This window comes from Schistocerca piceifrons, chromosome 7 (genome assembly GCF_021461385.2).
Source record: "Schistocerca piceifrons isolate TAMUIC-IGC-003096 chromosome 7, iqSchPice1.1, whole genome shotgun sequence".
Taxonomy (NCBI): Eukaryota; Metazoa; Arthropoda; class Insecta; order Orthoptera; family Acrididae; genus Schistocerca; species Schistocerca piceifrons.
The window spans coordinates 229,526,826-229,554,278 of NC_060144.1; the positions used below are offsets into that span (position 1 = coordinate 229,526,826).

General features: G+C 41.6%; 1 protein-coding gene across 1 annotated transcript; it reads right to left on the bottom strand.

The window, feature by feature from the left end:
- Positions 1–1,092: 1,092 nt before the first annotated feature.
- On the bottom strand, positions 1,093–27,453 carry LOC124805571 (myrosinase 1-like). Its single transcript, XM_047266137.1, has 11 exons — positions 27,315–27,453; positions 27,044–27,177; positions 23,710–23,844; positions 18,551–18,673; positions 18,293–18,473; positions 12,197–12,291; positions 11,861–12,008; positions 10,911–11,026; positions 8,366–8,500; positions 8,170–8,276; positions 1,093–1,219 (listed from the first exon to the last, which is right to left on the bottom strand). The coding sequence occupies exons 1-11, from the start codon at positions 27,451–27,453 to the stop codon at positions 1,093–1,095; spliced, it is 1,440 nt and encodes a 479-aa protein (XP_047122093.1).

Below are 27,453 nucleotides of genomic sequence, written 5' to 3' on the forward strand. Positions count from 1 at the left end.
GATACTTTCAAATCATTACTCGATTGCCTTTTTCAAAATTTAATCAAAAACTTAACGTAAAAGTGACTTCTCAGCTTTCTTCATCATTACATACTCACTTAAAATTAGTGACAAAAACCGTAACAACCTTCAGTTGCCACGTCAGTGTTTAATAATAAATGTTTTTCTTTCCCATCATCTTGTACAGGATTTTGGATGTAAATCGCTGGCGACCGTAATTATTTCCATTTCGTTCATTAGTGTAACTTTTGGATTCATGGTCAGTGGTACCTCTTTTCTGTCCAGTGTTATTCGTGAGAGAATGCACAAAATAACTTTCATTCTTCCAAATTGTAGCCCTTTTCGGTTTAATTACATTTTTATTTTTAGTAGACTTTTGTATCAGAAAGATCAGTTGTACACTTTCCCCCTACTAATCGGTATCACTTTTTCGGGAAAGATAGCCTTATCCAATTACGAAAATTCCATTAGGTATACACGCGATCCACGGTCATATTTCATATCCCAAGCATGATAGGTCGATTACTTAGGGGGAACTTACAAACTCCATTAAGAATCATGTGAGTAAGTTACCGCTTAACTGGTCATTGCGTCTTATGGATCAGATGATGTTCCCTGATAAGGTTATTGGCTTACAAAACGAAAAAGCCTCAATTGCCAACGATTTTCATTCAGCGGTCCCGTGTTTATTATTCACCATTTGTGATTTCTGGAAGGTTGTAGGAGGTTCCTCTCGATGCAGTATTTCAAGTTGCTTAATCATTCAATGTTTGTATGAGTATGAGCACTGTCCGGACAGTTCAGATTCGTTGAGAACTTTAGTATGTCCTCAATAATTATTATTGACGGCCCTACTGTAGTAACTAGTCCGTGATTCCAGATTCAAAGTAACGATGAACTCAGAGATACAGTACACTTATGGTTCTGATAAGAGGGATCGAAGTGAAGGCTGATAACAGAAATAAAGTCGTGCATTTTTACAGCAATTTTTCTTTTGGGTTTTTTATTTAAAAGATAATAGTGCCACAACAGTTGCAAAAGTACAGATCATGCACAACCCATTGTCTTCGCACATCGCTCTATCAATACTTTCTAAGGAATGTACTCTTCAGGAACTTGTCGGCTTCCATATACTTGTGATATGAAGGCAGCTGAATCCTTGGGAGTCCTCGTCCTGTTTGGACTGCTGGTATCTACGTCGTACAGCCCGTACGATCTCCTGCAGAGAGACGTGGACAGAGATTGTGAGATACGTTGTAATACATGACACACACACGCTCTCTCTCACTCTCTGTCTCTGTCTGTCTCTCTCTCTCTCTCTCTCTCTCTCTCTCACACACACACACACACACACACACACACACAAACACACACATATGCATGCACGCACGGACTGACGCACGCGCGCGAGTTCTTGTGCGCTCATACTAATCTTCGTTTGACAGGTATGTCTGAAGCGGTAACAGCACAGCGTTTAAAAATAAATAGTAAGACAGAGGGAGAGAGAGAGGAAAACTGTGTTTCAAAAGGGATCAACTTCTTTCGGTAGACTAGCCGAAGGAGCATGATTATTTTCAGTTGTGGTTGTCATAAGAACTCTTGTATAATGAAAGTATTACCTGAAACGTAAACAAAGACCTGAAGTAGTAACCAAATATAGTGCAAGTGGCATGACTCAAAAATATTTACGAAACCTCTGAAGACTGACAGAGGTGACACGCTTTCATTCTCCAAGATGAAATTATTAAATGCGAGTCTCTTCCAGTATCCATTTTCCGTCGCATGTGTTGCTGTGAGGGTAGTTAGACTGTAAGGATATCTCTCATTTCAGAGAGATTTACAATTAGCCAGTAGATTACGCTCCGCAGGGTAACCTGATTTAATTCGATACGTATATACGGCCTTTCTGTTCTGTTATTTCGGTGAACGCTGAAATCGTTGGTGATGTAAGGTGTCACGCAAGCGGTCAACGCATCAGTCCCCCAAGGCCACCAAGAAAATACCGACAGGCTGAGACCTACATACTCTGCTTCTTCGTTGGCTAATCGAAAGGGTATACGGTAAATACTGCAAGGCAAAATTAAGTTTTTTTGGCATTCCCGAGTCTTTCAAGACATTTATTAACATGTCCCCCCCCTCCCCCTCCCAATACTCCCACCCCCTCTCCTTTAGCTATTCTCATACATTTCGCCACGATGTACCTATTACACACTTGGTCGTCATTCACTGATCATGTCAAACATGCTAATATTTGTTCGCTCCTGCAGTTTATTTTCAGTTACAATTCTCTGTCCTATGTTAACTATTCCTCACTTGTTTATGACATCTCCACAGAAGGCTGCCCTTTCTTCCGGCAAATCTTTCCTGTGTACATGTTTCCTCATCTACTTTTGTAATTCCTCTTCGTTCCTAATTTAACTGGTCACTGAATTTTTACCGTCGTACTGTAACACTGCATTACCTTATATTTGAATTACTCCAGCTCAAATTTTACATAGTGCACCTTACATTTCCACAGAGCTTCGTGATTCACCACGTGACACAGTAATAGTTTCCTCAAAACTATAACAAAAATGGCTCTAAGCACTTTGGGATTTAACATCTGAGGTCATCAGTACCTTAGACTTAGAACTACTTAAACCTAGCTAACCTAAGGACATCACACACATCCATGCCCGAGGCAGGATTCGAACCTGCGACCGTAGCAGCAGCGCGGTTCCGGACTGAAGCGCCTAGAACCGCACGGCCACAGCGACCGTGAAAACTATATCATTTGATCTCAGTAGGGATGTTTTGATATTGAAGCTGTTCCTCGTCCGGTTGTCGGCTAGTAAAGTGTGCCACACTTTCGTCTTCACATCTTACTTAGTATACTTCTTAGGTTAAGAAATTTTTTCTCACTCACGTTGCTTCTTCTTGCCAGCTAGCTGTCGTTACTTCCATCTTTATTTGGTTTAAATTTAATTTAAATTGTGTGTAGCTTCATCATTCCAGACAACATTTCTCTCACAAGTTTTACCTTTACACATCATCATCATTCTCTTGAAGAATTTTGCAATTTTATTCCACTGTACCGTCCTACAGGCTGTGACCATAATAAAAATTCAGTGATGTCCTGTTTTTTCGTTTTCCTTCTGTTGATTCTCCAGACCATTCCTCTTCCTGAGTCCACACAGATAATTTTCTTCCCTGTCGCCTCTGCACTCCTGTCAATATCAAATAGGAGAACGAGGATGCAGACTCGTCTTGATATTGAATAAAATACTTTTGGATATTGGACTGTGTCGTTGTAACTGCTGAAGCAGCTAAAGTGCCCATGTTTGGGCCGACTTGCCGCGCACTCTTCAGGGCGGTTCACTGCTGTGTAGTGGCCAATGTCTCGCTTCATATTCTGTCATTTTCCGTTATCTGATGGCTACCGACGTCACATATCTGAGAGTCCATGGATAAGTTTGAAGAGGTTGTTTTGGAGCGTTGGATGTACGCTATGCTACTACCTGTGCTACCCTGGTAGCTGTTTGGGACAACTGGTGGAAGGTGGCATATCCGCTGTCAGCTGCCTGTGCCACTGTGGTACGCGCCTGGCGGGCAGACTCACGTTGGTGCTTGGATTTCTAGAGAAATGGGCAGCTTGTATCCAGGGGATGGTGCTTTCCTGCAGCGAGACCTTAAGGCCACAGGTAACTGAAGCCATCCTCCGTGTTCATGCTGTTATGGCATTTAATTATATCAGTATCCTCTCTTATTTTCCGTTGGTGCATCCACGGTTGCCGGGCAAGCACGCGAGGTTCTAGAAATTGATAGGACTGCCACAGCCCTGGTTGTGTTCTGCTACAGCTCTACAGCTGACTTGTTGCTCTGTCTCAGTCGTACGTAACGTTCATACTCTGGAACGCAAGTGCTAACTGGTCTCCCGGTTTCACTAACATAGACTTCGTCGCATTCAGACCGAAGTTCGTTGACACTTGCTTGTGGTGAGCATTCACGGAATCCTTAGAGAGTTTCAACAAATCTAGGATACTGTGGCCACTCTGAAACAAAGGTTTGATTCCTGTGCTGTGCAGAACCTTGCCTACACGGTCACTGACGTCTCTCATGTTTTGTCTTCGCTGCGCTTCATAACTCGTTGTATGTCTGCCTTGTTGTATCTATTCGCACGGAATGTTGTCTTCAGCTCGCTCAGCTCCTGTTATTTGTGGCTGCCGTTACTAATCTGGTGAGCTCCTGGCTCCAGCGTACGTAGCACAGCTTTCTTTTGTCCTGGATTATGGTGCGAATCTGCGTATAGGTATCTGTTGGTGTGCGTCGGCTTCCTGCAGACTTCGCGGCCTAGTTTGCCGCTAGATGTTCTGTTGACCCCCACATCCAGGAAAAGAATCGCTCCGTCGTTTTCCATTTCTAGTGTGAACTTTCGGTTCTTGTGTAAGCTATTGAAGTGTTCATGAAATGTATGTAGTTTTCTATCCCCATACGGCCACACAACGACCGTGTCATCCACGTACACAGCCAGCAGCGTGGGCGCAATGGCGCGGAATTTAGCGCGGTTTGTTGGAAGGCTTCCATGAACATGTCAGCTGTTTGGGGGGTCTCCATACACTCCTTCGGCCTGTAATCTCATTAACTAGAGTAGAACTGTCTTCAGTGATGAGTTTCGCTTCGAAATCAGCCCCGATGACAAGAGAAGATCTGAGACAGGGTGGTGGGATACCAACCTGATAGTCGGCTGCTATACGGCCCGACATCTAGGAGTGATGGTGTGGGATGCCATTTCATGTCAAGGCTGGGCCCCTTTGGTTGCCATTCACGGTACCCTTACAGTACAGCGGTACGTCAACGACATCCAGCGGCCTGTTTCGTTGCCCTTCATAGCAAAGCATCCTCGGCTTACTGGGCTTAGAGTTACAATATAATAATCGCCCGCACACGGCGAGAGTTTCCACTGTTGGTCTTCATGCTTGCCAAATTCTATCTGGTCTAGCAAGGTTGCCGGTTCTCTCCCCAACTGAGAACGTTGGGACTATTATGGGCTAAGCCCTCCAGTCAGCTCAGGATTCTGACGAGCTAATGCGCCACGTGGATAGAATTTGACACGGTAGCCTTTAGGAGAACATCTAAGAACTTCATCGATCAATGAGAAGCCGAATAACTGCTTGCATAAGAGCCAGAGGTGGAACAAGAAGCTACTGACTTGCTCGATTTGTGAAGCTTTTTCTCTTGAATAAATCATTTAGATTTTCTGTAATTGTACTCCTTTGTTTGTACGTGTAAACCACTTCTACTGATTCCCGTCCCATTCTTATAATTCCATCGTGGTACCTCTTTTTTTGTCTTCGAGTGTATCATTATTTCCTTACCTTCGGCTCATTTTCCTTTTCTTGTCTATACAAATAATGAAGTTTTCGCCTTGAATTGTTTTTCATTTTATTGAATTCCTGTAATTTTCTGGTAAACCAATCTTGCTGCTTTCACTTCAACATTGCCTCCCAGAATTTTGCGTACTACTTCTAACAACCCTACCACAACAAAGGTCAAAATTTAATAATGATTGTGGTGTTGCTCACGCTGCTAAATACTGCATTTTCGGGCAACAACAAAGTTGTTTTGTGGCAGGTGTCATTAGAGCACAGTTAATAAAGTCATTTCATGTAATAATGAAAAAACTAGGCACTAATCTTTTCGTGTTTCCCACGCTGGTCTCGTCGTAAAATCATGGCTCAATCGTCGAAAATCTAGGTGGTGATGATTCCAAGCTCGGATGCAAAGAGGCCTAGGTTTTATTCTGCGATATTCAAAAGTTTTATAGATGCGCTTCACAAACTATGCTTGAAGATTACACTTTTGCAGGACAATGGTGATGTAAAAAAGTAATCAGCACTCCGAATTTAAGTTACACTTCTTTTTCTATTACTTTCGCTGCTATATCACGTAACACACAAAACATCACTTCACAATATAAAACATACTTGAAAACATCTTCCTCACAGTCACTGTTAAAGTTCGCATTTTATAAGCTGACTACGTTATGCATCTTTCCAACATAACGTCCAAGACTTGACTTTCTCAAGGTCCGACTCTCTAACAACTAATAATTGCTTACGCGCCCAAAAATCAGAGTTACAAGTACGTCAAAGATCATAGTGACAAAAGAAAGAATACACATAAGAATAATATCATTGCAACATAAACATATCGATGTATCACAAATGAAATCAAATCTGAATGTTGTCTCAGAAATATGTCAACTACTTTACAGAAACACAGTAAAATATTGATGGTATCGAGAGGTTCAGGTAAGCTGCCGTAATGGTTACGTAATTCAAGTACCAGCAGTGGAAATTCGTATAAAGGCATGGGTATTTGTAGGACAAATAATATCGTCCGCTAAACTAGTTGTGCACAGTGTATATCCAAAAGTATGAGACCCAGTGTACCGACAAATTCAGTCAAATGGTACAGCATTTGGTGTCAGTAGTACAGTACTTAACAAGACATCAACAATGCAGGTAGTAGAGGGTGGAACTCGATATCAAGGCAGTCGCCTTTGTGCAGTGTTAGTGTGTGCGTGCGTGCCTGCGCCGCAGACAGGAAACAGATACCATTAGTGAGAGTAAGCGTTGTGTGCATGAACCACGACTGTGACAATGTTATGAATAAAGTCATCATGTGACGGAAAAGCAAAAATTGGTATGCACAAGGTAATGAGATTGACTGATCGTCAAATCGCCAAGAAGTTGAATTGTTCAAGTACAGCGATTGATAATTTCATTACATTTGGCGGACGGTATGGACAGAACAGAACATGTGGGCGAAGTAGGAAACTATCTGTGGCATTGAATCCGTTACTTTTATGCAAAGAAAGGGCCGGAAACCGTTATTATTCCGGACTTGTTGCTGATTTACAGGTACAAGTAACGGCATAAATGTTGTCGCATGACAAACATCTCGCGCTTAAGAAATGTTGCAGAAAGCAGCAGCAACCTGCTCTAACACCCAAATACAAACAGGATAGATTGCAGAAAAACATATTTCATAGAGTTCAGAATGGGATAAACTGATTTCAGTGATCAGAAGACATTTAATTTAGATGGGCTGAATGGATTTCAGTATTATTAGTATGACCTGAGAACAGAGCAGCAGGCAAAGAATGAGCAGAAGCTTTGGCAATGGAAATGTTATGATTTGGGCAGTCTTCTGCGCTATAGATAAATCACTTATTGCTTGGCTAAACACCAGAATAAACTCCAACATGTACACTGAGGTGCTTGAGATAGAACTGATTAGAATGTATGAGTATCTAGGGAACGAAACTCTAATTCTTCAACAAGGTAATGCATCTGTGCATCTTTTTGTTACAACAAAAATGTGGTTTTGGAAATAAAGAAATCGATGTTTTGCTCTGTCGCGCATGAAATCCCGAGGAAAACCCTTGGGAAATACTTGTAAGGCATGTTTATCGCAATGGAAAGCAATTTGAGGCCGCATGTGAGCTCAAAAGAGCGATACAAGAAGAGTGGGTGACAATTTCACTGCAAGAACTACAAACCCTAACAAAATCAATTCCGTAGAGAATTTTTGAGGTAATTAGAAAGAACGGATGGTGGACAAAGTACTAACAATGCAATAACTCAACAGGACAGTGAATGTATTTATACCAGTTCCTTGAAACTGCGATCGTCTAATTTGGTACTCGTGTTCTCGTGTTATGAAACAAACTTTATAATTCCGTCATGACTGTCTTACATGTACGCATAAATTCGATACACGTCCGCTTCAGCGTATTATTTCTTTCGTAGGAACCCTGCCTTTTACTAATTCCCACTGATATAGTTTATTTTCTTTGTCAACATACGACTACCTAGTAAGGTTCCTCTTAGATCGCCTGGGATATTTCCTAGGGGCGTTATCAGACATGAACATAGTAAATTTTTGTGGCAGTTTCATTAAGACAGAGCGCTCTTAAAAGATAAATTAACTGTCTGTTTCCAAAATGCTGTAAAATAACTTTTCTGATTACTTATTAAGTAAGTGAATCAAATTCTGCACAAAAAAATGTATTTTCTGCTTAGGCTATATGTTGAATGGACAGTACAGCCCAGAGGTCAACACAGTTTTATTACAGGGAAAACAGAATTCTGATCATTGGACACATTAATTATGGTAGATACTCACGTGAAACCATAACGCCATTCCAGAGTATCCATCAGACTCCATATCGTGTATCCGATCACTGGAATATTGTCAGTATATATAGCTTCCAGTAGGGTTCCCATGTAACCCTGAAAACAATGCATTACATTGTTCATCAGAAAAATGAGTTCGGTGACTGTAAGAGAAATAGTCGACAGTGGTTGCACACTTTACTTACGATGAAGTATTCGATCCTGTCCGTATCATTTAGTCCTCCTGAGTTCGACAGACCATTCTCTGTCACGAAAATTGGGTATCCAGGGTACTCGTTAGCAACCCAGTTCAGTAATTCTCGGAATCCCCAAGGATATCTCTGAAAGAAAGAGAAACTTACTACATATTTTGATGATTTCTCCGCACATATTCATCTCACACTGTTTCTCTAGCCGTAGTGTGCTCACTATCTTTCCCTCCTCCCTCCTCCGAAACACTCACTAATAATAGCATATTGTTTCCAGTACGTTCTAGTACTCCATTTTGATTTGGTTATAACACGTGTGGCAGAAAACGATTGTTCTTAAAACCTCTTACTTGCTTCAGGCTCATCTCTTTACACATGGGTTTTAGTTTCATTGCTGCTATTACTTACGATTATGGATATGAGGGAGTAGTGGAGACAGAGAGAATTTCATGTTCACATGTGGAGGGGCACTAATAATGTGTTTTCCCGCTTTTGTACTACAGATTTCATCAGGTGACTGTCATCTTTGAGAAAATGTTAATTAGGTCACAAAAACTGTTTTCATAAATGTTGTTTCACTTGTCCGGGGGTTCTGTAATAGGCCGTTGCAAACATTAAGTTTGCTAGCTGAGCGGACGTGTGCCAGAGGAATGGTATGGATCTTTCATATTCCTTACCTATAAGAAAGGAAATAAATCACAATGTGCAAACTGCCGAGGAATGTGTCCACTAAGTTCCTCTTACAGACCGTGTGATAAAATTACAAATGGTTCAAATGGCTCTGAGCACTATGCGACTTAACAGCTGAGGTCATCAGTCCCCTAGAACTTAGAACTACTTAAACCTAACTCACCTAAGGACATCACACACATCCATGCCCGAGGCAGGATTCGAACCTGCAACCGTAGCGGTCGCGCGGTTCCAGACTGAAGCGCCTAGAACTGCTCGGCCACACCGGCCGGCGATAAAATTGCAGGAAGTGTAAATATATATGATAAAAATTGTAAATTTCCCTAGTCAGATGTATGGTAGAGAATGTTGGGACCTAACATCAGATCAGCTACAACAAATCGTATCATAATAGACGTATCTACTCAGTTTTATAGCGGGATATTCATTACTAGAAATTAAAAGAACCACTTATGTTACACATGAGATACATGTAGGATGCATCCCGATTATAGCTGAGATACATTGACTGAGCTGGAAAGACCATGTCCAACCATAGATATAATACAATAAAAACTAATAGGAAATAGATGCACTGAACATCGTAGAAAGAGATGGCACGAACAATTGTGATACAGCACACACCAAAATGCCTTATCCTTAAAGACAACAATGATGACGATGATTAAGTTTTTCTCAAAAATCATTGCAGGCTACGAGGCACGCTGTTACGTTTATGCCTCAGAAATCATGTAAAATTCAGACTACAGCTTCAACCCCACGACAAAAGGTAGATAAACAGGCAGAACGAACACAAAACAATGTTACTTTGATTTTGTAGTATAAAGTTATTCTCAAAGATTACTACTTTCAAGTGCGAAAGTGATTGCTTACGGCACTGAGGAAAAATGAACGCCGTGCATAACGGCGATCAAAGGACGTGTCCCTCCTCAGCAACAACGTTGTCGTCGAGTTCACAAATCGAAATGAAAGCAGTTTGGCAGTTACCCCACTCACCAGTTCTGCTCTACGTTCTATTCCTCTGATTTTTTCCACTTCCTTTAAATGAAGAAGAACATTAAATGTAAGTGATTCCAGGCCGCCGAAGAGCCGGAAGACTGTAAAAACTGCTTCCATCACTACATGAGACAGTTCAGCAATAGAGATTAGTCCCATGAAAAGTATTTTGAAGGCGACGCAGATTCGTATATCCCCAGTGAAATACTAAATATGTAACTGAATAATGGTTGTTACTATTACGTTACTTCTTCTTTTTATCACAAATACAAGCATCCGTTTTAAAAACATATGAAGAGGCTAAAACACTGAAATTCGTGCTGGCAGATGCTATAGTGAGAAAAAGTTTTAGGGGCGGCAACAGACGTGAAAATGTAAAATTGGTCATGTGTCAGGTGTAGCCGTTACTTGCAGATAAAATTATCTGGAAAAGGCGGAGGGAAACCTCAAATTAATGGAAAAAAACCGATGTCTGTACAAGACTGTTTATGAAGTTACTGTATCGAAAGGGAAATCATAAATTGTGAAATTTTATTTCGTCTCTATACTATAATGTTGTTTAAAATAGTCGTTAAAATGAATTTTTTGATTTTATATTGGTGTCAGCATCAATATCGCTTAGAGCTCAGTATGTTTTTTTCCAGAACATAGAAATGAAGTTGGTAAGGGTTCTAAGGTTGGAATTTAATTTACCACGTTCTCGTTTGGTACTGAAGACGTAGCAACAGCGACGAATGAAGCCGTCTGCAGCCCGTGTAGTTGTTAGTAATTAAAGTTTACCTATTACTTCTTATTTGTAAAATATGGTGAATACATGTTCACTACCAATTAACGTATTATGGTCACTTCTACTTACCCCACCAGTAATAGTGATGACGCCGGAGTCATATATTTTAGAAGGCTTAATGGGTATTTGTATTGAATACGCATAGTTCGTCCAGTAGTTATTCAGTCCTAGGAAGTCTGCTGAACCTGCAAGGAAATTACTGTCTGTAAGTCACCAAAATCCAAAGACAAGTGTCAGCTAAAGGAAGTTCTTCGAAAAGTCTGCACAGTGAATTTTTTCCTAGAATTTCATGAAACAATATTAGTGTTATTTTAAAATCAGTGTAGGTAAGACTAAACGAGAACTGCTTTATGTAACGATAAAACACAAGGACATGTTTTTTGCACATATATTTTACCTTTGATTAACTGAAAACACGGGACAGTAATGTTATCTGGCAGAAATTTTTTTTGGTGGTTTATATTGTCGCATCTGGTTTTCAGTTGAGTTGTTATTTCCATCAACATATATCGAAGAAAATACTACACAGAATAAAATGACATAATTTGAAATGATAGGTTTTGCACAGCCACAAACATAAATATAATAAGTTGGCAGCTAAAATGTAGATTTGAAAAATGCAAAGTGCTCTTGACAAGAGAATCCCCCAAAATTGACATTGCACTTTTGATGTAAGGTCCACTTAAATCTACAATGTGCCTTGCGATATAGAGGGCCCTGCCAAAAGACGTGTAGTTACAGGAAGTTCCCGCAGTTACTAACGTAATATTTTACAAATTATACATCATATCCAAAAACTGTCACTTTTATTCTATTTCTATTACCCACCATGAAACGTTGCTTACATAAGCTGTTTGTAGATACGTATTAGTATCTAGTATTTTTTATATAGTATTTTGTCCGGTATACGTTGAAGATAATAACAACCCAGTTAAAAATCAGTCGATTGTAAATGAGACCACTTGTGGATTTCAAGACTACATCGTCCACTTATCAAAGAACTTAGCTGAAGTGCTCACCTCTAATGTACTCGACCTCTTCCTGTGTGAAGGATGGCAGTCGTGAGCGCGGTCGTCCCTCAGCTGCGCTGTTCGCATCTATCCTCTGCCGCACCACAGCCGGGTAATCACCCTCCTCAGTGAAGATGGGATGTGCGAAAATACCAAACTGCAACACAGAAGTTCTCAGCATTCACCTCACACTTATCACTATCCGTTGCTTTCTTATAGGTAATAGAAAGTCGTTCACAGGGTTCAACATAGTATTGGTGTACTGCTTGTACTCCTAAGAAAATCAACAATCACCATAAAAAAATCTTGTGAAGTTGCAGTAGGAGAAGCTGTATTCAAACTCACCTGAAACTGTCTCGCTCTTTCACTTGCTTCTAAATCTTCTGTAGAATTGGAACGTGCTGCAAGCACGTCCATATTAATAGTTATTCCCACGCTACCTATAAAATAAAAAAAAATGCAGAATGAGATTTTCACTCTGCAGTGGAGTGTGCGCTGATATGAAACTTCCTGGCAGATTAAAACTGTATTATGGACTGAGACTTGAATTCGGGACCACAGGAGGTTCGCAGAAAAACTTCTGTGAAGTCTGTTACGTAGGAGACGAGGAACTGACAGCACTGAAGCTGTTAGGACGGGTCGTGAGTTGTGATTGGGTAGTTCAGATGGTAGAGGACTTGCTCGCGAAAGGCAAAAATCCCGAGTTCGCGTCTCGTTCCGGCATACAGTTTTAATCTGCCACAAAGTTCCATTAAAATAAATGTCTTACATATAATTCAGTAACCATAAAATATCCAAAATTCCTCTCCTCTACGCATGAACAGCCTTTTTAGGAAATGCTGTTGATAATGTAATCATAAACAAACTAAAAAATAACTGAATTACGAGATCATGCTGAAAAGTAATACCTCCGAATTTTTTTTTAAGTTAAAACTCTTGAAACTTTTCAAATAAGACAAACATTATTAACATTCTACATCTTTATTCTTCAAGTCAATGTATTTATTTCTCAATATAGTCTAAGACGAACACACTTCTCCCAAGGGATGACAATTTGTTGATACTATCACTGCAGAATTTTTGTTGACGGAGCCACATCACCTCCGCTTGCAGCACTTCATCACCCTCTAAGTAAAGTTCTCGAAGGTGTTCTTTAAGTTTTGGAAGCAGATGAAAATCGAATGGGGCCAAGTAGAGATTGTATTTCTGAAGGAGAGGGTGCTGCATGTCTGGGCGAACTCTTAGAATCCGTATTTTCGATTACAGCACGCTGCTTCTCACTGACGGACAGCCTTAGTTACCGCTACACGCTACAATTTGGAGCCCTCTAGCAGCAGAGGGTTACAACTTGGCTTAGCGAAGCGGAATAGTCGACCGAATAATATACAAGACATCCTCAACCTGTACTGAGAACAGAACAAAGAGATTGAAGACATTAGTTTTCAGAACGCCCTCGTATCTGCACAAACTTGTACGGTAACCAAAGTTTGCTGGGGGATAATAGAAACAGAATAAAATTGATAATTTATGAACTTAATGTATAATTTATAGAACACCTCGTTAGCAACTGGAGGAACATTATTCATCTTCAAAGACTGAAATATACGGTGTAAATGGCCTACAAGTGAGGAACTCGAAGGCCTGTTTACTATTAAATATAAGCTAAAAATTACTGTGGAATATTAAAGCCCTGTATTTCAGGTCTTAACACGTTGTGAGAGAAGCTGATTTTACTGTGCTTTCCGTGGAGTCCACATTACCGCGTGTAGGTGACCACTTGAGCCGGCCGTGATGGCCGAGCGGTTCTAGGCGCTACAGTCTGGAACCGCGTGACCGCTACGGTCGCAGGTTCGAATCCTGCTTCGGGCATGGATGTGTGTGTGATGTCCTTAGGTTAGTTCGGTTTAAGTAGTTCTAAGTTCTAGGGGACTGATGACCTTAGAAGTTAAGTCCCATAGTGCTCAGAGCCATTTGAACCATTTTTGACCACTTGACCTGTGTTCAGTTAATGTACCAGGGGTGTCCAGAAAGTAAGTTCCGATCGGTCGCGAAATGGAAACGACTATGATAATTGAATAAAGCTTTGAACAGATGTGTTGGGCAGTGTCTCTATTATGACCCTAGATAGCATCAAGTCGCTCTTCTCATTTCTGAGCGCACAGTGAGCGCGTAAAGATGTCTAGAAAATAGTGTTCCCCGCGAAGTACGAGGACCTGGTGAGAGATTTCGCTTCAAGCCATGCAGACAAAATTACATAACTGTCGTGCGGTTTCTTCTTTAAGACAATTCTCAGCCACATTCTGCAGGGGCAACGAAGCTGCTCCTGCATCGTTTTCAATTGGAAATGTTTGATTACCCACAATACAGCCCGTAATTGTCTCCCTCTGAGTTTCATCTCTGCCCACATGAACCGCTGGCTATGAAGACAACATTTTGGCACAGAAACCGAGCTATAGACCAGGATAGAGAATTGGCGGAAAGCTCTGGCGGCTGTCTTCTATGATGAGGGTATTGAAACGTTGGTACAACGCTACGACGAATGTCTACGTCAGAACGGCGACTACGTAGTGAAGTAGCTGGAAGGTGTAGCTAACTGATACAAATAAAACATTTCTGATTTTCAATGTGGTTTCCTTTTCGCGATCAATCGGAACTGACTTTCTGGACAGTCCTCGTATTACATATAATCCGGCGCGTAATAGTGCGCCTGCTGGGCAGCAACCCATCCGACAGCCACGCCGTGTTGGTCACCTAAATCGCAGGCGTTACCGTCTAATACATTCGCGCGACAACTGTCGTTGAGTGGAGTAATAAAAAAAAATATAAGTACACCATTTGGCAGTTGTTGAGTTGGCGTATAAACAAAAGCGGTACGGTAAGGAGTGACCCTCCAAGAGACAACCAGCTAGAGAAAGCCACACATGCGTTAAGAGAGGCTAGTTTTACAGCGATTATTTTCAAAATCCTATGCTGCCCATTGTAGCAAATATGTCACGAGGAGAAGACAGTGATTCACCGAGTGTGTTATTTGTACCACGAAAACGTAGCCGTGTAAAGCGACTGCCATCATCCGACACTGATAATTAGTTTGATCCTCTAAGCAACCAGCTAAATGCTGTGTGTTTTACAAGTAGCCAAGGTGCCGATGTGAGTGCTGAAAACGTGCAAAAGTGTAACAAATACGAATAGTTTTATGGGCTTATTGTCAGAGATGAAATATTTGAACACATAAGTGACACAAACAAATTTATGCTACGCGAACGACAGTGGTTTCGAAACCTATGATTCAATGGGGGTCAAGAAACAAAAATGAAATAAAGTGGCATTTAGGACTGCTTTTTAGGATGCGATTGGGGAAACTTCTATCAATATATTTATGTTGGTCCAAGGAGGCACTGTTTATTCAGACATGCCCACGGAAATTACTGAACAGTGATTATTTCGAAATTCTGTTGAGAATGCTACTTCTCGTAGGAAATACAAAAATTGGTGATTCAGGTCGTCTCTCAAAAGTTCAGTTCATCATCGACGAATTGATCAAAAATTTAAAAAGAATATTAATATCCTGTCGAAAAATTATGTATCGTTGAATTTCTGATACTTTTCCTAGGACAAATTATCCTCAGGCAATATTTGAAACAAAAGAAAAACAACTATGACATCAAAATGTTTAAATTGTGCTGCGGTAATGGGTACTGCTACAGTCTTCGAATTTACACTGGCAAAGTACTTGATAAAGAAAATAACGCACCAGCAAATGCTGTTATGAATTTGTGTCAAGATGTACACAGGAAAAGCCATGTATTACGTACTGATAACTGGTATACCAGTGTAGATTTGACAAGCAGACTCATAAGAAAGGATACATATTTGGGCGGTTTCTTTCGAATTAATCGTTAAGAATTTCCCAAGGAAGTTGTAGCGAACAAACTGAAACGTGATTGCGAAAGAGAATAGCCAAAGAGTTGGGGTCTTGAAATGGAAAGACGAAAGAAACGTCTTGGTTTTTTCCACTAAACATTCGAGTGAAATGGAAAACGTCACTATCAAAAGAGAGATTTATCGATAATGAAGAATTTTTACTGAATATTATAAGGGAAAAACCACTGTTAACATTTCTGATCAGATGAGTGCATATTACAGTCCATTGAGAAATTTACGCCGAATCAGGGACTGGCAGAGCCGAAGGGGAAATTGATTAAAACTCGGGTACAGACACTTCGAGCAGAGGCTCAAGGCAGAGCGAATAGGAGTAGAGGACAGATAGGTCAGGCAGGTCGTAGTGGAAGTAGAGAGGTAGCAGTATTAGGAGCGACAGACAAAGTTATTAGCGGAGCAGGAGTGAGCAAATTATCTACAGTAGCTGGGAACCATAGATGGAATTCTAGCTGTGTTGCTGAGGACTCCTGCGTGTCGTGTGGTAAGCGCAGGCGCAGTCAGTGTTGACAGGTTCTTCTAACAGACTGAACGGTGCTAGTTTGCCACTGTGTCTGTGTAAAGACCTGGTCTTTGGTGAAACAGCTCATTTAGAGCAAATGCTGGAGGTATTCTCTGAACAAAGTTGAAAGTTGGAAAACACCTGATATTCGTTATTCAGTGTTTCCGCGCCTTACCTTTTGCAACAACTGGATTTTAACAACAAAGTCAGGTCAAGACTCCCTGTCAGTTAGGCCATCTGACTACTCCCTTTCTCACCGATCTCCGTCGCCCAACCCCAAGCAATATTGACGTTTGGGGCGCTACAGATTGCAAATGGGAAGACGTGATACTCCTCTTCAGTCCCTGCCGGCTGAGATCTTCTTACTGTTGTTGCGTTGTGTCACATGGCAGCGAATAGTATATCGTTCCTTCTAGACAATTTGGACAGTTGAAGCACCAAGAATGGGTAACGTTATTAACGGCGGTGTTACAGGTTCCTTTCTGGTGAAGTATCTCCACGTCGACCCATACTAATGCGCAGACTCCATACATTCGACTGGGACGCAGGCACCGTTTCACTGCCGTAACTCACAAGGAGAACACGGCAAGTATCATAGTCCGATTTCCCAGAAAGTTCGTTTGGTGGACGAGGGTGTCACAACACATGTCTCAATTTATACTTAGACACTTGACCATTTCTCAGATAAACTTTGACTGTCGTTTTTGAGAAAACGAAGTCAAAGTTTTCGAGATACTTTATGTGCCCTTTAGCACGTAAGTCTCCATCGGAAGTGCTGGTACAGTGGCTAGGGTCGCGGCTTCAGTTTTGCGCCCGTATTGGGAACAGGATTAATGTTTTTAGTTAATTATTTTTTTATGTATCTAATCAAGTCGATAGAAGATTACTGTACGAGTGTGTAGCACAATAAACGGATGGGAAAAAACTGAAACTTTTTTCGGTGAACTTCTTGTTCCGTGGCCTGTCTGTAATATTGGTGGTGTTGCGTACCTGCTCCATAGAAGGGAATTCCGATCGACCACCAAGTACGTCAGCTTATTCCTGCAGCCTGCTAGCAGGGTCTCGAATGCAATCTGTTCTGACCTACCCAGCTGGTTTTGTCTTGTTCAGGGGAATCAGTAAGGGAAACACATCGTCCCCGAATTGGTTCTCAAAGTCAAAAGACAGCAATAAACCATAGACAGATGCTATAATAAACGTGTCAAACTTATTGCGAAACCCAGTTGTAAATTTACAGTTAACATAATTCTTTTATATCCCATAACTTGATAAAAGCATTCACACAGTAGCCTCCTAAGGGCATACAGAAAAAATGTTCAGATGTGTGTGAATTCCTAAGGGACCAAACTGCTAAGGTCATCGGTCCTTTGACACTACGTAAACTAACTTAAACTACCTTATCCTGAGAACAATACACACACCCATGTCCGAGAGAGGACTCGAATCTCCGGCAGGAGTGGCCACGCAGTCCGTGACATGGCGCCTCAAACCGCGCGGCCACTCCGCACGGCAACATACGTAGATAAATGAAAAAGAGAAAAGACAAAAATAGAAAAAAACAATGATATGATTTCGAACACAGGGTGCAAAACTGTGAAGACGCGACGGTAACCGCTGTGTCACCACTTTGACTGAAATCAATATGTACTGAAGGAGACACAAAGTACCTCGGAAACTTTGACTGTCGTGTTCTCACAAACGGTCGATTACCTACAAACAAGCCGACAGACGTGTTCACTTATTTGGCCCCTTCTTTCACTGAGCGAAGTTCATGGAAAACCGGATTATGGCTCTTGCCGTATTCTCCTCGTCAGCGGTGGAGGTTACATGACCCCACGGTGCTAAAACGTTCCAAAGCGACCAGTGTGCTCTGTTGTGGGGGTGAATAATATTGTATCCTATGAAAAAAGTAACTGATCCCACATACATATTCTGAAAGATTGACAACTGAGAAAAGAAGAAGCATTAAAAGCCGTTTTAAGTATCGAGGATGTAGCACTGACCGTTCTGCGAGGCTCTGTACTCCTCGTCGTACAGGTGCCAGACCCGTGCGTGGGATTTGATGACGGTGTGTGTGGCCAGGTAGTCGCCGATGCCCGGAGCAGTCTGTGCAGGCGCCACCAGCGGGTACGAATACCCGTTCACGAAGACGGAGGGCTCGTTGAATGTGATCCACCATTTCACCTGAGAAAATACAAGAAGACCTCACCCGACGTCCCTGTAAGGCGACTGGAAAACTTTCTTTTGTAACTGTCACTCACCCTGTCACCGAAGTTCTCGAAGAGTAGCCGGGCATACTCCACGAAGTAGTCAGCCATCAATTCGTTGGCCCAGCCACCAATGTATTGCAACGCTTGTGGAAGATCCCAGTGGTACATTGTCACCTGAAGTCAACGTACCAACAAAATCAGGAAATTTGTCTGTAAGCTGGTAGAAATTTCAGAATATCTTGTTCTTTTTGTTGTTTTCAGGCCTGTCTTCCACAGTTGCAATTTTACAAGCAATATTAGATTTACACAGTTTTTTTTGCGATTGTGATAAAAGTCTTATATAAATCACACGCGTTTCGCTTTATTTTAAAGCATCTTCAATGACCACCTCGTGTACTTTGATTTGATGCTGCAGAATGCGGATCGCATTCTCCAACACACCGTGAAAGTAAAGCTTCACAGCGAGCAAAAGATAAAAGTTTTCTCTGTCAGTGAGGTGCAGTGTACTAAAAACGAACACCTGTGTGGAGAGGATTTTTTGTAAAAATTAATCATTTAAAATGCTTCAGTGAAACGAAACACTTTCGGTCTGGACACTCGTATGACTTTAACTATAGACGTAAAAGACGATGTATATTCTACATTACTTGTAAATTTCAGACGTTTATGCTACTCACGAGCAAATGTCTCACATATCTTGAACCGGATCTGCGTGAAATACACTGATCATATCGAAACGTACTACCATTCGTTACTACGATAATTCTTTGTTATTGCTACACATTTCGATTGCAACACATCATTATTGGACACAGGAAGATTTTCGGTTACAGTATTTGTGAAGATATCTACCTACAAATCACCTTCAGTGCCACTCAAGTGAGTGTCACGGTTTATTTCTGTCCTACCTCCCGTGTTCCAAATATAACTTGCCGTCACACTCACTTTTAACGACTCAAAGATGGCTAAGACCACAAAAACTATTCAAATGTATTGATATTACCGTATTAAAACAATTTATATAATTTGTTTACATTAATCCTTAATACATTCTTTTCACAGCCGGCCGTTGTGGCCGAGCGGTTCTAGGCGCTACAGTCTGGAACCACGCGACCGCTACGGTCGCAGGTTCGAATCCTGCCTCGGGCATGGATGTGTGTGATGTCCTTAGGTTAGTTAGGTTTAAATAGTTCTACGTTCTAGGGGACTGATGACCTCAGCAGTTAAGTCCCATAGCGTTCAGAGCCATTTGAACAATTTTTTTCACACAACTTCCAAAAAATTTCGATTCAGATAAATACGTAATTCGAAAAGTATTTCGCAAAACTTGGAAAACAATCTGTCACACAGTTGTCTCAAAAACTACAATAGCTTAAAACTTCCACAGCTTTCACACCTCCATAATTTATATGGTTTAAAATTCAAATGTGCACCCCCAAGTTTCATTACCTCACATACAATGGGACTGTACGAACTTCCATTCGCCGATTTGATTCATATCGAAAGGCTGCGCCGGGCACGACTAAGACTGCGAGGTATATAAATAGAAAAAACACAGCTCTGACCGTTTTCGAGAAAATCAAGTTTGAAAATTTTACATGTGCGTACGTACTTCGTATGATCGACAGTAACGAAGGATTTACGAGCCAAACGAGTACGCTCAAATTGTTCAAATGGCTCTGAGCACTATGGGACTTAACATCTGAGGTCATCAGTCCCCTAGAACTTAGAACTACTTAAACCTAACTAACTTAAGGACATGACACACATCCATGACCGAGGCAGGATTCGAACCTGCGACCGTAGCGGTCGCGTGGTTCCAGACTGAAGCGCTTAGAACCGCTCGGCAACAATGGCCGGCTACAGTTTCTTCTCATTACATCTGCCCCTGACTTGGTAATTTCGTCTCTTGCGTTTGCTAATGTCCCGCGTTTCTGAATCATAAAACGTACATTAATAACTGCATAATTATTTGCTTCTCAATGACATTTTTGATGGGCATGCTGTACTATGAACTATTTAGTTGTTTTTACGGCATTCCGGCCCTGGTTCATTAGCTGCTTTTATCATTTTCGTAGTCCGCATGCATATCAAACACATGTCCAAGACATATGAATTCTTCACAGGCCATAATAATGTTTCCGTCCGTGTCTTTTCCGTCCGTGTTTTTACCAGATCCTACAACCAGAGATTCCCTGGTTGCAAAATTCATTTCCTGGCCTCAGTGGACGTAGATAGAAGGGGCTATATTAAACATATACATACACGTGTTTGGTTAATAACTGTATGGATACAACAATCCCATACTCAAGGAATGAGTGTAGGGGGAGTAGATGCAGGAATCGAAGACCGAGGTCCTATGGAAGGTGATTTGGTGTTGCCTTCCTCCGACCTGTTATGAACTGCCTACATCTACATCTACATTTATACTCCGCAAGCCACCCAACGGTGTGTGGCGGAGGGCACTTTACGTGCCACTGTCATTACCTCCGTTTTCTGTTCCAGTCGCGTATGGTTCGCGGGAAGAACGACTGTCTGAAAGCCTCCGTGCGCGCTCGAATCTCTCTAATTTTACATTCGTGATCTCCTCGGGAGGTATAAGTAGGGGGAAGCAATATATTCGATACCTCATCCAGAAACGCACCCTCTCGAAACCTGGACAGCAAGCTACACCGCGATGCAGAGCGCCTCTCTTGGAGAGTCTGCCACTTGAGTTTGCTAAACAGCTCCGTAACGCTACCACGTTTACCAAATAACCCTGTCACGAAACGAGCCGCTCTTCTTTGGATCTTCTCTATCTCCTCCGTCCACCCGATCTGGTACGGATCCCACACTGTTGAGCAATACTCAAGTATAGGTCGAACGAGTGTTTTGTAAGCCACCTCCTTTGTTGATGGACTACATTTTCTAAGGACTCTCCCAATGAATCTCAACCTGGTACCCGCCTTACCAACAATTAATTTTATATGATCATTCCACTTCAAATGTTTCCGCACGCATACTCCCAGATATTTTACAGAAGTAACTGCTACCAGTGTTTGTTCCGCTATCATATAATCATACAATAAAGGATCCTTCTTTGTATGTATTCGCAATACATTACATATGTCTATGTTAATGGTCAGTTGCCACTCCCTGCACCAAGTGCCTATCCGCTGCAGATCTTCCTGCATTTCGCAACAATTTTATAATGCTGCAACTTCTCTGTATACTACAGCATCATCCGCGAAAAGCCGCATAGAACTTCCGACACTGTCAACTAGGTCATTTATATATATTGCGAAAAGCGATGGTCCCATAACACTCCCCTGTGGCACGCCAGAGGTTGCTTTAACGTCTGTAGACGTCTCTCCATTGATAACAACATGCTGTGTTCTGTTTGCTAAAAACTCTTCAATCCAACCACACAGCTGGTCTGATATTCCGTAGGCTCTTACTTTGTTTATCAGGCGACAGTACGGAACTGTATCGAACGCCTTCCGGAAGTCAAGGAAAATAGCATCTACCTGGGAGCCTGTATCTAATATTTTCTGGGTCTCATGAACAAATAAAGCGAGTTGGGTCTCACACGATCGCTGTTTCCGGAATCCATGTTGATTCCTACAGAGTAGATTCTGGGTTTCCAAAAACGACATGACACTCGAGCAAAAAACATGTTCTAAAATTCTACAACAAGCGTGTGTTTGTGTCATGTGGATGACTGCGATGAGTACTTTTACGCTGCAGTGTGTGGTTTCTGTTGTAATGGATGAAGGGAAGGGAGGGGGCGAAACCGGTGTCACCGCTCCTCTCGAAAAGAACCAAGTGGGCGGCCTAGTGTAATGTCCCCATCCGGCTGACGGATCACCGGCAACAGTGCCACAGGCCCTCACACGGCGGAGAGGTTTGCAATTAAATACAGGACATCGACACAAAAGCTGGTGATCATAAACTTTACGCCACCACCTCTTGTCCCCTGAAAGGCCAAATACTGGAAGTGAAAATCTTATTCACCACCAGGATTCGAACCGGATTACCTCACAGTCCAGCACCACCCCATAGGAGTGCGTTAGCGACCATGGCTACGGAGACGGGTTGATAGTACTACGTGATCCATCCTAATTAACAGTGAAAATTTACGTGGGTGAGAGTATGCAGTATTTGAAGCAAAATCGTTCCAGTAGTTATGGGTCTGCTCACGAAAGTTCCGTTATTGGCTGTTGTTGACTCCAGCATGGAACATTACGCTGGTTAGTACAGATGTATCTGAAATGTAGACTCTTCGATTACATAGCTGTCTAACTGGCCTTAGTTTTCTTCCTCGACAAGAAATACGGTACTGCTTGAGCACATTAGACGTTACCGTTCACTGTACCTTGGTACCTGTTAAAAAAGGTGTTCCATGTGTTGTCCTGCCATTTGGATGCAATAATGCGCCCGTCTATGCAGTGAGATACGAATTGTTTTAAACACGTACAGCTGCTTCACTCCATGTGAATCAGTTAGAGTGTTGTAAACTCCACATTTGAAAGAAACCCAGACTTAAAAAAGAAATCAGAGGGTTGAGGTCAGGTGATCTTCAAGGTCCCCCTGCACGCCCTGCTGCCGACGTATCCATCACTGATCATTCTGGTGCGTTAGATGGCGTCTTACATCGACAGCAAAACCTGTTGTTGCGCCATCTTGGATGTAACACATTCCTCAGCCATGAGCCTCCGGTGAAATCTGAATCCAGTTACATGGGATTTCATCGAAAAGTTTTCATTTTAAATCAGTCTGCCCGACTAGGACAAAACTTCATACCGGAGGCAGTGGTGGCTCGTAAACACACATTCGGAATTATCTCGGCAACATCTTCTGCAAATCAGTGCCACCGGTACATTTTGCTTCAATTATGGTGTGCTTTTACCCACACAGTATACTCTGTTAGCTAAAGCCTGACATTATATCGGTCCAGTTCAGTGACTAGGTTATGCGATGAGAGCAAATGGCAATAAATAAAAGAAAATAGAATTAGAAGATCAGATAGAAAAAATTGATCGAGAAGGGCAATGTTTATGGGACGGACAGTTCAATTTGTCCGTTGTACCAAACCCTGAGATTTTTCTTCAAAATGTTCCAGTTTCCGAACTATGATTATGGAAGAGACTCGATATAAGAGATGTGTACTGCAAGACAGAAGTTTAAAATGAATGTCATCAGATATTCATCTGTTTGTAGCAAGTACTCACGACAGGCTGAATTCCGTTAGCGAGCAGCTCGTTGATGAGGTTGTTGTAGTAGTCGATGCCAGCCTGGTTGATGACGTCGAGGTCCCCGTTCGGCAGCACACGTGACCAGGAGATCGAGAACCGGTACACGTCCGCCTGTTGAAGCACAGTGTAAGAAGAGCTCGTAGCAACAATATTATGTATTATGTAGATTGGTATGTTCCACTAGATTACTAATTAATTATTATGCATTAAGATATAACACTATCATAAGTGGATTTTTTACTGAAAAATAAAAAAAAGGTTCGATTGGTTAAAAGAAGGTATTAAAGTTCTAAACACAATCCGCTAGAAGGTCTTAACTTCTCATATTGCTCCAATGCAGTTTAAGTGTAAAGAAAAGGTCCGATTACAGATCTGGCAGTAATGACACGGCTTTCTAATAAAGTGCCTGAACGTCTAAGTACTGCAAAGGACGTACGCTCTCCGCTTGGCATGCAAGAGTGTGGGAAACTCCCCTTGTGTTTGCAATCAAGGGTACATTGGAACTGACATGAGATTGTCATCTGGCATTATTGGCCAGGAGATCCCAGATCGACGGCCTCGGGCGAGTATTTCTACTTGACGTCACATCGGCGACTTGGGCGACTTGCACGTATATGAAACTGAGAGGAAATGCTGAAGATAACTCAGACACCCAGTCACCGAGAAAGATCTCCGACCCAGCCGGGAATCGTACCCGGGACACTGCTTTCAAGAGACAGCGAAACCTAAGATCACGGACTACGCACTAAATTGGAACTCCTTAAAGAAGCATCGACATCCGACCTAAAGCAATCAAATTTGGGCAACATATGTAGGAGATGATGGGCAGGGGCGAAGAAACCATGAAAACAGATTCTGCGATACTATGATTTCATGAATTTTCACTCATTATTATTCTGGAATCTAGGGAGAGGTCATAAAGATTCAGAATACAGAAACAAATTTAAGAGAAGTGAATGATTGAATCGGACAATTTCTACCCTCTGAATGCTAAATAAAGCAAGCGTTGCCTAATCTTCTGTTGTATAACACACGTCTGAGCGACCCACCTACCTTAGGCGACGGTCGGCAACGTCACAGCTCTGCCGTTGCGCGGTTACCAATAAACAAACGGTCGCTTTCGGCGAGATAAACAAAAACCAGTTCTGTCTTTGTAGCCCTGAAGACGTCTGATGAGGTAGGAGACGAAGTTCACCCAAAGGAAGATGCCTTAGACCATAGCGTAACACGGAAGTAACGAGTATGTGAGACAATGTTATTATTTACAGAAAGCCTTCTGAGTAGGACCATTTCTCAAAACTGGTATAACGCCGTAGATGTTCTAGAACAAACAAAAGCGCTACGAATCCTTAATAACTGCAGAGGGATGTTAATCAATTAAAACATGTAGTCATAGATGGAAAGTAGCTCCAAATACAAGATTCAACGAATTCTCGAGGACGCTCGCTAATAATACGATAGTTATAATCTCATGAAAAAGGGTACTGGGTGCCTGAAAACGGTAAAATAATAAAATTCCTTATTTTCAGCTAGTTGCTGGTTATTTCAAAAAATTTTCGAATGTTTGAGGGTAATAGTGAAAGAAAATTGTAATAATTATAAAAATCCGCCTCGATTGCATAAAGTACCTGGTATTTACCTAGGTTTCAGCGAGGGTAACCACGCCTTCTTCAGAACAATTTTATAAAACAGCTTGCCTAAATGGGCATAGTCAAAGGCTAAAATAAACACCTACAGGGGCAAACCCCATAAAATTTTTTACAAGTACATGGTACATATGTACCTCAGTTCGGTGGAGAGCCTGTGACCATCGTACGTTGGCTGGGGCAAGGCAGCACACACAGAGATAAGTAATATTATTGACTTGGTACATATGTACCATGTATTTGTAAAAACAGTTTATGGGGTCTTGCCCCTGTAGGTGTTTATTTTAGCCTTTGACTATGCCCATTTAGGCAAACTGTTTTATAAAATTGTTCTGAAGAAGGCGTGGTTATCCACGCTGAAACCTAGGTAAATACCAGGTACTTTATGCAATCGAGGTGGATTTTTTATGATTATTTCGATACTTAACGATTGCTGACGCGCTGCAATGCTGAAAGTTCTTAAAGAAAATTGTAGATGGAAAACTAATATTAAATGGAGAAACAAGTGCAGACGACGGGATACAACAAATCTTTTATTATACCAACGGGAGGAACTGTCCAGCGTCATGAAAGAAAGTTACTAATTAGGTAGTAGATGTGGTGAGGTCTGAGTCTTACACCACGCCGAATACTTAAAATTATAAAACATGAATCACTTGTAGTTGACTATCTAGTGACAACATACAAGACGTATGAAACAAGAGGTAAACGATCATGTCGCCAGAAATTTATTTTTCTTACTATACTGAATAAAGGACAACTGCTGAAATATAAAAACTCTCATATGGTGGGGTTACACTTAAGTTCGGAATGATATGTGTACTATTTCGACATCACCACTATGTTTGGGGTGTTCTGTGATGAACCCAATGTGGTGAAGTTAGTGTAGTTGTGCCTGTTTCCTATTCATTGAATGTAGTACCTTTGGTGGTCACATAATTTTCTATTTGTGAACTCTAATATAAATCTGTGGGTGATTTCGGATCTTGCGTCAGTGTTTAAAAGGTGTTTCTCTATTAGCTCTATAATCTTTCTCTCGCATGAAAATGGACGTATTAACTAAGATCTTTGAAAGCTACTCTCTCTCTCTGTCTCTGTCTCTCATTTTTTATATTTGTCTCTTACAATGTAAGACGTTAGCTTGAAGTAAAGCAAAAGTAGTTCCATTACCACGGTTCTGACTTAAGTTTTGAGGAAGTGTTCCTTAACTATGAGACAAAATTGTTACCAGTTCTGAATCCTTCCGTCTTATCACACGGTCACTGGGTGATTTCTGAAGTGAACCACAACCGGATCTCAAACAGTCAGTTCTCCTTCTTAGAAATGCAGTATGAAAAGTAAAAGATAATGAGATTTGTTTGCGGATCTCATGAATATTTCAGTGCATATTTTTGGTGTCTTACTGCCAATGGTAGGAGCAACATTGTTTCATATTTCCCATGTAACATATGAGTATGTCGATAGTTACTTTTCCGCAAACACATGTTCATGAATTAGGGCACCAAAACCACGTGCATTTTCGTGCGAGATAAAGATTGTAGAGCAATTAGAGAAACACCTTTTAAACATTGACTCAAGATCCGAATCGGTGAATACGTATGTCGCTTTGGATCTCTAGTTGTATCAGAAGTAACTGAACCTTCCTTTTGCGGAAATATACTCACGTTTAACGCCTTCAGCATCTGCACGTCCTCCTTGTATTTGTGATAAGAATCACAAGCTACATCTCCATTGTCACCTTCGGCAGTCAGTTCCGGGTTGTTGTGGAAAAAGACATCCTGAATGCTTTCTCCTTTACCTACAAATGGATAAAAATTGCTCATGAAAAGTAAAGTCGGCATTCTACCGAACGAGACCACGAAACTCTTCGCTTACTTGGGTGTCCTGCTCGCAGTTGGAGAGATGCAGAATACAGAAAAATCAACCTGAACTTACCGTCCGCATTCCAGCCACCTTCGACCTGATAGGCTGCCGTGGCAGTGCCCAACAAGAAACCCTCCGGGAACTGTCTGGGATTGGTCTGTGCTGACCCGACTGTCAGCACGACCGAAAGGACGATCAGCAATGTCAGCAT